The sequence below is a fragment of the Balaenoptera ricei genome, chromosome 3 (genome assembly GCF_028023285.1).
Source record: "Balaenoptera ricei isolate mBalRic1 chromosome 3, mBalRic1.hap2, whole genome shotgun sequence".
In the NCBI taxonomy this organism is placed as follows: Eukaryota; Metazoa; Chordata; class Mammalia; order Artiodactyla; family Balaenopteridae; genus Balaenoptera; species Balaenoptera ricei.
Window position 1 is genome coordinate 157,227,761 of NC_082641.1, and position 12,750 is coordinate 157,240,510.

A 12,750-nucleotide genomic window follows, 5' to 3' on the forward strand; every position below is an offset into this window, starting at 1 on the left:
ACTGTGTTACCTCAGCTTCCTTATCCATAAATTGGGTTGAGAATATACCCACCTTAGTAGGTTATAAAATGCTTATAATAAGTACTCAAGTGTCACCTATTTTATTATAATCATTTTATCACAGTTTGAAATGGAATTTCAAGTTCTCTAGACAGATGATTGAGCTACTGAATAGATTTAGAGACTTTAAGTCTCATGCTACTTCTAACTGACCAGATAACTAAATAAGCTAATCACTTCTATACATCTGTTCCAAAGAAAGTAAAATTTGTTGCAAAATCACCTATCGGGGACTTAAAGATGATGTCTACATATGAAGGTAAAGCACTTCACTCAAGAAATCAGATTCAAATAAACCCTGGGTGATGGACCTAGAACATCTGCACATTCTTTGTACCTAAGAAGAGAAAGAGACCATTCACATAAATCAACAAGTTTCTGGTTAACAGGAAAGGAGTCGAGAAAAAACAGCTTTGAAGCACCATCCACACAGTGACAAAGCAACAATAAAAAACCAGGGACAGGGCTTCCAGAGCACATGAGGGCTCGCTGCACACAGGGCGGCACGTGGGTCAAACCGGTGAACAGGAGTCAGTTAAAGAGCAGAGCAGGCTGGTCAGTGCTAGTCCCGGGCAAAGCTGCCGACCACAGAGTGAAAGTGTGAGCACCCAGAGCCAGAGCAGCAGGGTCCCACTGTGGGATCACTGCACGCAAAGGGTAAATCTTTCGGCAAAGACCTCTGCCTGAAGACCAGCCGCTCTCTTTTTCAGCTCCTCCCCTTGAGCCTCTTTCGAATTTAGCTCCTCCTTCAGTTGCTCTACCTGTTACGACATTGTTATTCTTTTTCACTCATGTGTCAACTTAGGTCTTCTTATTATCTGCTTTTGAGCCAGAGCAGTAACTGGAAATAACAATAACTCATATAACACAATCAAATCTGTTCCCCTAATTTCCTCTTCAAAGGACCCTAGATGGGCTCACTATTTTCACAGGGTAATGGACTGAAATGTGCTAATCAGCAAATGGGAAGCAGAGATGATATTTTATTTTGTTCTCAAGTTAGAATGATAAATCAAAACTAACAGAAAGTTGGATATGTGAATTTTTAAGTTCTAAAAGTTACATGAAATTGGCCGTAGTCATTGATAACAGATTCTTAAAATAACAGAGGAATATTCTACTGACTTATATGCAGGTATGGGTATCAGAGAAAGAAGCCAGAAACTGTATCATTAAAGGAACAGTGTTCACTTCTGAGAAATTAGGGAACTAACACAATTGGGATATGGGGGGCAGGGGGAGGGGGAGGAACACTTATTTTCTAGCTAATATTTTATAATTGAAATTATGATCTTTAAAACACCACAGACCTGATAAACTGATAACTGTAATAAACTAAGTCCTCTAATTTGCCTAAAATAGTTCATAGGATCAAAATAAATGCCTTTGGCTCTAAAGAAGGAATACTGTGACTGAGGTTATAATACAGACTGATATGTCTCAGCGATGCCTATCCTACTGTACATACACCCCAAGTGCACGTGGGAAACAATAAACCTCATACACATGGGTCTTCTCCAAGGGAGAGCGCAAAGGGCTTTCCTTTAGGGAACTGTGTTTGAAGGGAAAACACGATTTTATTTAAGCCATTTCAGGAAAAAAAAGGGGAGGTGGATTCAGTCTCTTAGGCTGAATTTGACTTCTAAATTTGTTCACAAGACATAGAAAACGCGATGTTTCATATAGTGAGAAAAACTCATCTGGATGTAATCCTACTAATCGCCTCAGAAGTACTGGTAGACATGAAATGTTAAACTGTGATAATACACACTTAGCCTCATACAAGTAATTTTCTTTGAAGTGAAATTTGAAATAACTATACAACATCAGTAATTCTGACTTTAATTCTGGGAAAGTTCTATCTGAAAGAATTACGGTACAAGTATTCTTCCCTGAAGCCTGATAAAACAGCGTGAGGTCCATCATCACTAAGGAAGTAGGAACATGCATCAATTTTTCAAACCCCATTTAAAAATCACGGTATCACACACCATGACCTTGTTTTTCATAAATTTAGAATGGCTCCGATAGACCTCCATTTGCCTCATTTCTTCCTCTCGTTCTTCAGTACTCAAAGCCCCGTTCGATTTCAGCATCTGAATCTCCTCTTCCAAGTCTCAGAGCCCACGCTCCATAGAGGAAATTTTTGAATCCTGAGGACAAAGGAAGATTTAGACATTAAAGTATTCGCAAAAAGTCAAGAGAGGTTGCACAAGTCTGTCTTTACAGATGTGAAATTTAATAAAGATAAACAAATATGTAGAAATATTGCAACTGGTGCCTTGCTTCTAAAATATATCCTTCATGGCCATATGGTGGAGAGGAGGAGGACTGAGATCTATACTATGATTTTTCCTCTATCCTTTCCTCTGCACCCTTTTGATTAAAATTGAGAGTATTAACTAAAGAAGTAGAAGCAATGGAAAACTAGTTAAAGTTTCTAAGTACTTTATGGTCAACAAACTTCTAGTGAAAACATCTGTAATATTAACAGTAAAACCTTTTCTAGCTATAATATTTTATCGTTTTACTTGACCCCCCTAAAAGGCTTATTTCTGCCCCCAAAGGAGTGGGGAAAAGAGTAAGAAGGTTTCAAAGATTTACACAATAATGCGTATAACCCTTATCTACAATAATAAAGATCTGATAACGTCCCACTGCAGAAAAACAAAGGGATGAATAATTACGTTAACAGTTACACTTTATCACACAGTGGTCCCGCCTTTTCCACAGTTTTACTTTCCGTGGTTCTGCTTTCTGTGGTTTCAGTTACCTGAGGTCAACTGCGGTCAGAAAATATCAAATGGAAAATTCCAGAAAAAAACAATTCAGAAGTTTTAAACTGTGCACCGCTGTTCCAATCAACACGATGAACTCTCACACCATCCCATTCTGTCCCACCGGAACGTGAATCATCCCTTTGTCCAGTGTACCCGCGCCCGTTAGGCACTCACGGCAGCCACCTCGGTTATCAGATGGACAGTCCTGGCATCACAGTGCTTGTGTTCAAGTGACCATTTTTACGTGACAGTATTTTATTTAATACCGTCCCCAAAGCACAAGAGTAGTATGCTGGCAATTCAGATTTGACAAAGAGAAGCCGTAAGGTGCTTCTTTTAAGTGAAGAGGTGGAAGTTCTCACTAAGAGAAAAAATCATATGCTGAGGTTGCTAAGATCTACAGTCAGAACGAATCTTCCAGCAGTGAAATTGGGATGAAGGAAAAAGAAATTCGTGCCAGTTTTGCTGTTGCACCTCAAACTGCAAAAGTTATGGCTACAGTGCATGACAAGTGCTTAGTTTAGATGAAGAAGGCATTAGATTTGTGCAGTAAGATACTGAGAGAGAGAGAGAGAGAGAGAGAGAGAGAGAGAGAGAGAGAGAGAGAGAGAATGAGACCTATTCACATAACTTCCATTACAGCATACTGTTATAACTGTTCTATTTTACTATTAATTACTGTTGCTAATCCCTTACACATTGTGCCTAATTTATAAAATTAATCATAGGTATGTATAGGAAAAAACATAGTATATATAGGCTTTGGTACCATCTGTGGTTTCAGGCATCCACTGAGGGTCGTGGAACCTATCCCCTGCAGATAAGAGGAGGCTACTTACTGCATTAGTAATCTTACTTATTCGCTATACTTCACCATGCATTGCAAATATCTCATAATGATTTCTAAAAAGAAACGTCACTGTCCTTGTAAATCAGCATCACCACGAATATCACCTCCTAGTACAACATCCGTCTATACTCATTTTCTTGGTTTTGTCTGTCACAGTATCTAGTTTATCCCCAGATTACTTTAGATGTCATCAATTACAGAAAAACTCCTACAAAGAATAGATACTTTTACATCTATAGTTGCATATGCTTATTCACCTAAGAAGTAAAGACCTTAAAGAGCATAAATTCAGTATAGCTTTATTTTATTTGGAATTTTAGAGAAACCATTCCTTTAGGAAGAAATTTTGAGACTGACTTCCTCTTTTCACTTTACCTCAAGCCTGTCTTGACTGACTTTCCTTGTTATCTGAGAGTATGCTGATAAGAGTTAAAGGATTTATCATGAGACACTTACAGCTAGCTATTTTTAGGTTCGGGGGAGAGGCGAGGGCTGTACTCCTCTGACTTGCATTGCATTACCTTTAAAAATAACACAACGAAAATTTTCTTTTACAAATCTATTCAAATGAAACTTACATTTGGTTCAAAATTAAACATATTAAATTAACACAATCAGAGACACTCTAAACCTAAACCAGGATTTTGATTTACTTGGTTTAAAACTATCCCGGCCCATGAAGAATAAACAAATAAACGGCTTCAAATGCACTATCTGAAAATCCCAACACAGACAGAGAGGCAGCTCTTGACCAAATCAGACACTCACTATCAAATCATGCACCATAAAATCTGCACCTAAAAAGGGACCATAACTGCAGCTCTGAAAGCCATGAGGCAGAAAAAGAACCTGCCAGGCTACTTTCTGGGATGAGGCCAGAAAATTAACGTCAGAAATGTTGGACTAGTTGTAGCACCGACCAGTACTCAGGCTGGGTTTATTTGAGGACAGCCCTTTTCAAGGAGGCTTCTTACTCCTAGAATGTATAATAACTAAATAAATAAATTCTTTATCATCTTACTACTCTATACTTCCCCAGCCCTGGGTCTCCCATCATTAATCAACCAACCCCACTGAGTCCACTGAAATCCTCTTTTCCTTGTTAAATTTCCCAAATGCTCAACTTTTTTTCAAAAGTTGTCTCCCTGCTCTAAGTAAACCCAGGCTTTCCCGAAGGATATAATTTCCCCCAACGCTCTCCATTGAAGTTCACTAATCCACCAGCATCACAGAGTGGCAGGGAGAAGTGTGGGCATCCTCCAGGTTCCTCCATGCTGCTCCCATTTAAAGCTCACACTCCTCTTCACTCTCCCTCTGCACGGCTGCCATCTAGGGGCTTCCCCGTCACTCCCGCCCGCTGAAGAAGTCTTCAGCACCCGGCTGACAACAGATCTCTCCTTCAAATGCCACTCTTGCCATAATCCTAGGATTTCAATGTCCGAATTCCTTGACATCCGTAATGCCAACGCCTTCATCCTCCGGTCCATTTTAGCTATCCAGTTTACAAGACCACATCACCCAGGCCTCTCCTCTAGGCCTGACACACCGTCACTCACATTAACTGCTGCTCTTGTATCTCACAGAGTCCTCCACCTCCCTAACTTCTACATTTTCTCCCAACCTGTCCATCCATTCTGAATTCTCTTCCCTCCTATCCAGGCTACATTCCTGGACTCATCATCCCAACTACTCCTTCACCTCCACCCTCAATTCACTTGCATCCCAGTAATTCTGCCATATCTACCCAGCAAAACTCTAACCCTACAGCAGTCCAGTAATTCCTCCCTGCTCCTCCACTGCTAAAGGGAAAAGAAGAAGTTAGAGAAGGGAGAAGGAAGCAGAGGGAAGAAAGTGGGAGAAAGGAGGAGGGAGAGGAGGAGGAGAGAGAAAAGAATATTACGTCACCTTGAAGACAGCTGGGCTCTTTTATTGTCCACCATCACCTCCTTTCCCATTTCCCCCAAAGACCAGTCTAGGTCTTCATGATCCTCTCAAGCTCATGCCACACTCTCAGCATCTCAGCTATTGCATCTGCAATTTCAACATAACATCCACCTGACCCCACTGGGCCACCAGAATCTCAGTCTCTTGCTTCTTAGCAGAATGGCTGGAGGTTAACACAACTTAAAATAGATCTACTGCCAGTTAAAACCAGTACACTTCCCTGTGCCATCAAAAGGCAAGCAAAATAATTCTGTGAACACAGGTACACTCGTGTGTTTTTAGGTTCCAACAGGGATCAGGAAATAACATGTACCAATAAACTTGTGGGAAATGTGAATATGTAATTACACCTTTCTAGAGGCTGTTTACAAGATTATGTTCAAGACTATGAATTGTCTAACTATAAAGAACCCAGAATCCACTAATTTGGTATTTGTTTGGTAAACCCTTTCCCCAGTGAGAATAAAGATGTATACAACAATAAAAACAAAGTTTTAAGAGGAAATCTTCTAAATTAAGAGAACCATTCTGATAACTGTACTTGAGAAGCATCTATTTACATAAAACTATTTATATACCAAAAACTAAAGACTCTTGCCACATCAACAAATATTAAATGAAGGCACATGATGCAAAACACCGTGTCAAATTTTTTAGGGGATACAAAGAAGTTAAAAAAAGAGACAGAGAGGGCAGGAGGGGGAGAGGGAGGGGTCCCTATCTGTAAGAGTCTTCTAGCTCTTGCAAGAAGGAATATGTTGTTAATAAAAATAATAATAGCATAGCAGCTAACACTGACTGAATGTTTACTATGTGCCAGGTCCTGTTTTAAAGTGTTTTACTTGTTTTAACTAATTTAAACCACAAAAGAACCCATGGGATAGGTACTATTGTTATCACCATTTATTAATAAAGAAATTAAGGTATGGAGAGGTTAGGTTACTTGTTCTATGTCATACAACTGGTTAAATAAAGCCAGGTTTTGAATCCAGGCAATTTAACACAGAAGGCAAGCGCTTAGTCACCAATCACCATAACGTTCAGCCTAAAGATTTCCAACTACTCAGTAACTTAAAGCAGAAGTTTTCAAAGTATAGTCCGTGAAAGCCTGGGGGTGCCTCCTAGCCCTTTTGAGAAGTCAAAACTATTTTCATAATAATACTATGACTTTATGTGCCTTTTCCACTGTGTTAACACGTGCACTAAAGGTATAAAGGACAGGCAAAAGCGCTCGTGCCTCTGGACAACAGCGCCAAACCGTGCTAGCCGTCAGTGTAGTCTTCAGTGTCAGCACTCTCAGACAAAAAAGAAAACTAAGAAAGAACATTTTTAAAACACTGGCTCACTTAGGAATGTCCCTGGTAACTTTTCATATGCTCAGCCCTTGAGTATGTATCTCTGTACCATGCTGTGTGACGACACAGGAAGGGGCCAGGCCCGGCTGCTGCACCTGGGTGTGACGCTGCTCCCAGGACAGCACTGGGTGCTCTGTGAGCTGCAAGCCCAATCAGGTACTTTTTTCACGGAACCCTATTCTTAACTCGAGAGAAGAACTGACACACAAACTTGGTATTTGGCGGACATTTTCTTAAAAACAAATGAAATGAGTCATTTTAAGAGAATAAGGGGCCCTGATATCAAAAGGTTTGAGAACAGCTGACTCCAAGAAATGCTGGACAAGAGGAAACGAAACTGAAGTTCTTTTAATGTGTCATTTTCATTAAGTCTTACTATTTCTTCTCAGTCTACAAAATGAGTGAACTATTATTACATACCACTTTCTTAAACTCACACATTAAAATGTGAAATGACACATAAGATTCCTTAGGAAGTTCTCACTTACCTTCATTTCGATAACAGTTTGCAGAGCTTTAGTTTTGGCAGAATCGGGGGCATTCTCAAATCTCCGATGCATCTCCTATACAAGAGAAGCAAAAAAGAGAGTAAGTGCCCTCCTTTTCACTCTCATTTTTTCAAGAGGGGAGTGGAGAGGCGAGGGAGTAGTAGTTACATGCAAAGATGACTACCCCGGCCTTGTAAGACTCTGATCCACTTTCTGTCTTCCTGACCTTTCCCTGTGGACCAGGGAGCACACAGACTGCATTCAGGCTAAGGGGTACAGGAGGGTCCCCGTCTCTGCACACCTGGTTATACACGGTAAGTCACACAGACCCCAGCCGCCACAAGAGGTGAAGCTCTGGCACATCCCCACGTTGTGTGTCACTCTTCCACAGGACTCCAAGACATATTATCAGAACTCCAAACAATCCAAAAAGGGGATTAGAAAGAGTCCCTTTTTAAAAGGAGAAATCAGGACTTCCCTGGTGGCGCAGTGGTGAGGAATCCGCCTGCCGATGCAGGGGACATGGGTTCGAGCCCTGGTCCGGGAAGACCCCACATGCCGCAGAGCAACTAAGCCCGTGCACCACAACTAGTGAGCCTGCGCTCTAGAGCCCATGAGCCACAACTACTGAAGCCTGCGCGCCTAGAGCCCGTGCTCCGCAACAAGAAAGGCCACCGCAATGAGAAGCCCGCGCACTGCAACGAAGACCCAACACAGCCAAAAAGAAATAAATTCATTTAAAAAAAAAGAAAAAGGAGGAATCAAAGTAGCCACAGTCCGCACTGCACAAAACAACTGAAAGCATTTGTGTGGACAACCTCCTTTGCACAGCATCCTCCCCCAGAGCAACAACCACCGGGCTACCTACGATGGAAATCTCTCTCCAGAGGGGCTACAATCAGATAAAAAAAGAAGGTAAGACTGCTGAACAAGTTTCCCAAACAGTCTACAGGTAGCAAATGGCAGAAAAACATAGCTATTTTTTTCAATCCAAATGTCAGTGCGTTCAGGATCAGAAAGGAAGGAAGGAGATGGCAGAATATCACAGTTCGGGTCTTCAAGGATCACCCTGAAGTTACCAGACCTCCTCAGGCTATTTTCTTGTCAGATTCTGGGAATGTCTCTGAGTCAGCCAGTACTTCCAGAGTACCCTGGTACAGCCCCTAGCGATGGCAGAGAATACAGATGGATATTTTCCATCTGAACAGTGCTGGTGAAATTCTAGCCCTGCCCTCTGCTCTGCCCATTTGACATGTATATAGATGTTTCCTAGGTCACTCAAACTTATTTCATCCAAAACAAAACTCGTGATTTTCTCCTCTTTAACCTAGCCCCTCCTCTGAAGACTGATGAGTCTTGCCCATCTCCTTAAATGGCATTACCCTCCCGGTGGTTCAAGCCAAACAGCACAGTGTCTCCCTTCATTCCTCCCACATCTTCACTTCCTACCACCTTCTAGAGCAGGTCCTAATTGTTCCAGCTTCAAAAGACTTCTTGAATTTATCATTTCACTCCAGTTCCAGTCTAGTTTAAGCCTAGATTACTACAACAGCCTCGAGTTAAGTTTCCTTTCATTTCCTCTGTCCATTTTAAAGAAAGCAATGGTGTACTCTAGATAAAGCATCAACAAATCACGGCAATAGTCTGTTTTCAATCCTTCAACGAGTTTCCTATTTACTTCTCACCCTCTACAAGGTCAACACAATCTGATCATAACAGATAGAAGACTAGCCCTCCTGTCATAAACTATGTTAAAATTAGACAAAAATGCATAAAGCAACTGTTTTCAGACGCTGGAAAACAAGCAGCACAGGAGTATGATCCTTGAGAGAAGAGAAACTAACAAGGTTATGGTCCGGACTTGCTATCCAATACGTGATGCAGGGAGAGGAAGACCAAACAGAAAACAGCAGTCCCGCAGAGCTCAGAAGACAGATCAGTGGGTAAGAGTCCCAAAGACAGGAGAAATGTGCAGAGCAGAATGACACAGAGGAAGAAGCTAGCCAGAAAAGCAGCAGTGTCTGATCTGACAGGGGTCCCCTGGAGTCTTTGACCAAATACTAAGCCTGCATGTACAGGGAAAGACTCCACAGTGTCAAAGAACAACTACCAGAGAGCTATGAGTTGAGCAACTACCTGAACGCACATGGGGCTGGGAAGAATTCAAGCTCCAAAGAGCCAGAGTGGAGAGAACATCAGAGGCACTGAGCAGAGACACCAGAAAGGCCATGTCTTAGGAGTAGAGACAGTCTAGCCCTAGAGGGAAGGCTACCTAGACTAGAGCCAACAGAGTGTAAAAGCAAGTCTCGTTAAGGATCGAGTTAATCCACAATTAACCCCTGCAAGATAAAACACTTCATTAAGACAGTAAAATGCAGAACACATTAATCCAGGACAAAATCTGAACACATTAGTTCAGGCCATAATCACCTCTCACCTGCATTAAAACAACAAACTCATCAGTTACCCCCCAGCCTCCAGTCTGTCCACACTGAATCTACTCCCTACACTGTAAACAGGTGATAAATTGGGCACACAGATATTAGGGAAATTTCCAAATGCTTTCCAGTGAAACTATTACAATTTCATTTTAAACTCTAGCAAGCATATCAGCGATATATAAGGAAAGAAATCCATTTGAATAAAAAAAAATCCTCCTCTGCTAAGGAACTAGGGTGCACTTTAAACCATTCGCAGGCATAAAGCTTTCCTGTTAAGAGCTTGTAAAACCTATCAGTCCTAACAGATCTCCATTCAAAGGCCTGCGCATTAAAGCTCATTATGAACACCTCCTGCAGTCAGTGGGCTGACCAACTCCCCTTTCCCAGAGAGCACATCGAGCCTCTGACTCCTGCACCGTTAATAAAGGGAGAGGACTCTGCGAATAAAAAAGAATGTACCATTCAGACAAATGTAAGAAGTCGAATGTGCTAGTGCTTGCTTTATTTTGCTCTTTTTAGCCTGAAAATTTTCACTCTACACAAATTAAAGAAAGCCCAGAGATTCATACAGGTAGAATTATCTGGATCTTGTTATACTGTCAACTGTGGTACACGGTAGAAAATGTGTTCGGTTCCTCCCACTGATTTAATAAAGAATAATGACTAGAGAAAGAAAACAAACAAGTTAGGAACAAAATTTCTCCGTTGTTAGTAGTTTCTTTCTTTTTAAAAGTAAGTCAACATTTACTTACACAACTGAGAGAAAGGAGCATTTGTGACTGAAAAGTAGTACTTATGTCTGAAATTTCTTTCTTTCAAGTTTCAGGTTTTAGCCTCCAGCACCCTTGGTTCAAGGCTAGACGTCCCTTCAGCAGATTTCAATCCTCTACACAAGTTCTGGGCTTACTGTACTCCACACCGGAGAAGTGAAGAAGGAACCCTCACTGCTCCTCCTGTACCTCAACTCCGCCGTTGTCAGACAGCACTGCACTTTGACCCTTTACCATCTCAAGTAACAGCATGCTTCTGAGAAAACATATCTTCCTGTCAAAATGGAAATGAGGTACAAATGACACAACAAAAAAAAAAAGATGAGGAAGGATAACCTGAATCAGTAAGTTATGCGATGCAACTGTTCACACTTTCCAAAATCACTAGGAAAGGGAAAACTAACTAGGGACCTTTTTTCTTTTTGAATTCTTCCTACTCTTTGTCCAAGGTTTCTATTTTTTTTCTATATATGTTTATTTCTCTTTTCTTCCCCCTAACCTCCTCTGCTCTTACCTGACAACTGCCAAAGATACAGATGGGCATTCCTCAGACATGTTAGAGCCAAAATTCCTAGCCTAGAACCTAGTTAAAGAATAGGGCTTTTTTTTTTTTTTCAAACATCTTTATTGGAGTATAATTGCTTTACAATGGTGTGTTAGTTTCTGCTTTATAACAAAGTGAATCAGCTATACATATACATATATCCCCATATCTGACACCTTTTTTTTTTAACATCTTTATTGGAGTATAATTGCTTTACAATGGTGTTAGTTTCTGCTTTATAACAAAGTGAATCAGATATACATATACATATGTTCCTATATCTCTTCCCTCTTGCATCTCCCTCCCTCCCACCCTCCCTATCCCACCTCTCTAGGTGGTCACAAAGCACCAAGCTGATCTCCCTGTGCTATGCGGCTGCTTCCCACTAGCTATCTATTTTACGTTTGGTAGTGTATATATGTCCATGCCACTCTCTCACTTTGTCACAGCTTACCCTTCCCCCTCCCCATATCCTCAAGTCCATTCTTTAGTAGGTCTGTGTCTTTATTCCAGTCTTGCCACTAGGTTCTTCATGACCTTTTTTTTTTTCTTCTTAGATTCCATATATATGTGTTAGCATACTGTATTTGTTTTTCTCTTTCTGACTTACTTCACTCTGTATGACAGACTCTAGGTCCATCCACCTCACTACAGATAACTCAATTTCACTTCTTTTTATGGCTGAGTTAATATTCCACTGTATATATGTGCCACATCTTCTTTAGACATTCATCTGTTGATGGACACTTAGGTTACTTCCATGTCCTGGCTATTGTAAATAGAGCTGCAATGAACATTTTGGTACATGACTCTTTTTGAATTATGGTTTCCTCAGGGTATATGCCCAGTAGTGGGATTGCTGGGTTGTATGGTAGTTCTATTTTTAGTTTTTTAAGGAACCTCCATACTGTGCTCCATAGTGGCTGTATCAATTTACACTCCCACCAACAGTGCAAGAGGGTTCCCTTTTCTCCACACCCTCTCCAGCATTTATCGTTTGTAGATTTTTTGATGATGGCCATTCTGACTGGTGTGAGATGATATCTCATTGTAGTTTTGATTTGCATTTCTCTAATGATTAATGATGTTGAGCATTCTTTCATGTGTTTGTTGGCAATCTGTATATCTTCTTTGAGAAATGTCTATTTAGGTCTTCTGCCCATTTTTGGATTGGGTTGTTTGTTTTTTTGATATTGAGCTGCATGAGCTGCTTGTAAATTCTGGAGTTTAATCCTTTGTCAGTTGCTTCATTTGCAAATATTTTCTCCCATTCTGAGGGTTGTCTTCTCATCTTGTTTATGGTTTCCTTTGCTGTGCAAAAGCTTTGAAGTTTCATTAGGTCCCATTTGTTTATTTGTGTTTTTATTTCCATTTCTCTAGGAGGTGGGTCAAAAAGGATCTTGCTGTGATTTATGTCATAGAGCGTTCTGCCTCTGTTTTCCTCTAAGAGTTTGATAGTGTCTGGCCTTACACTTAAGTCTTTAATCCATTTTTTTATTTTTGTGTATGGTGTTAGGC

The 12,750-nt window shown here is 40.8% G+C and overlaps 1 protein-coding gene across 1 annotated transcript in view; it reads right to left on the reverse strand.

The window, feature by feature from the left end:
* Positions 1-12,750, reverse strand: part of LOC132362765 (ELKS/Rab6-interacting/CAST family member 1-like) — a 137,505-nt gene that overhangs the window by 32,381 nt on the left and 92,374 nt on the right. Inside the window, 2 exon segments of the mRNA XM_059917739.1 lie at positions 2,052-2,213; positions 7,478-7,552. Of these exon segments, the coding sequence (XP_059773722.1) occupies positions 2,052-2,213; positions 7,478-7,552 (237 nt within the window).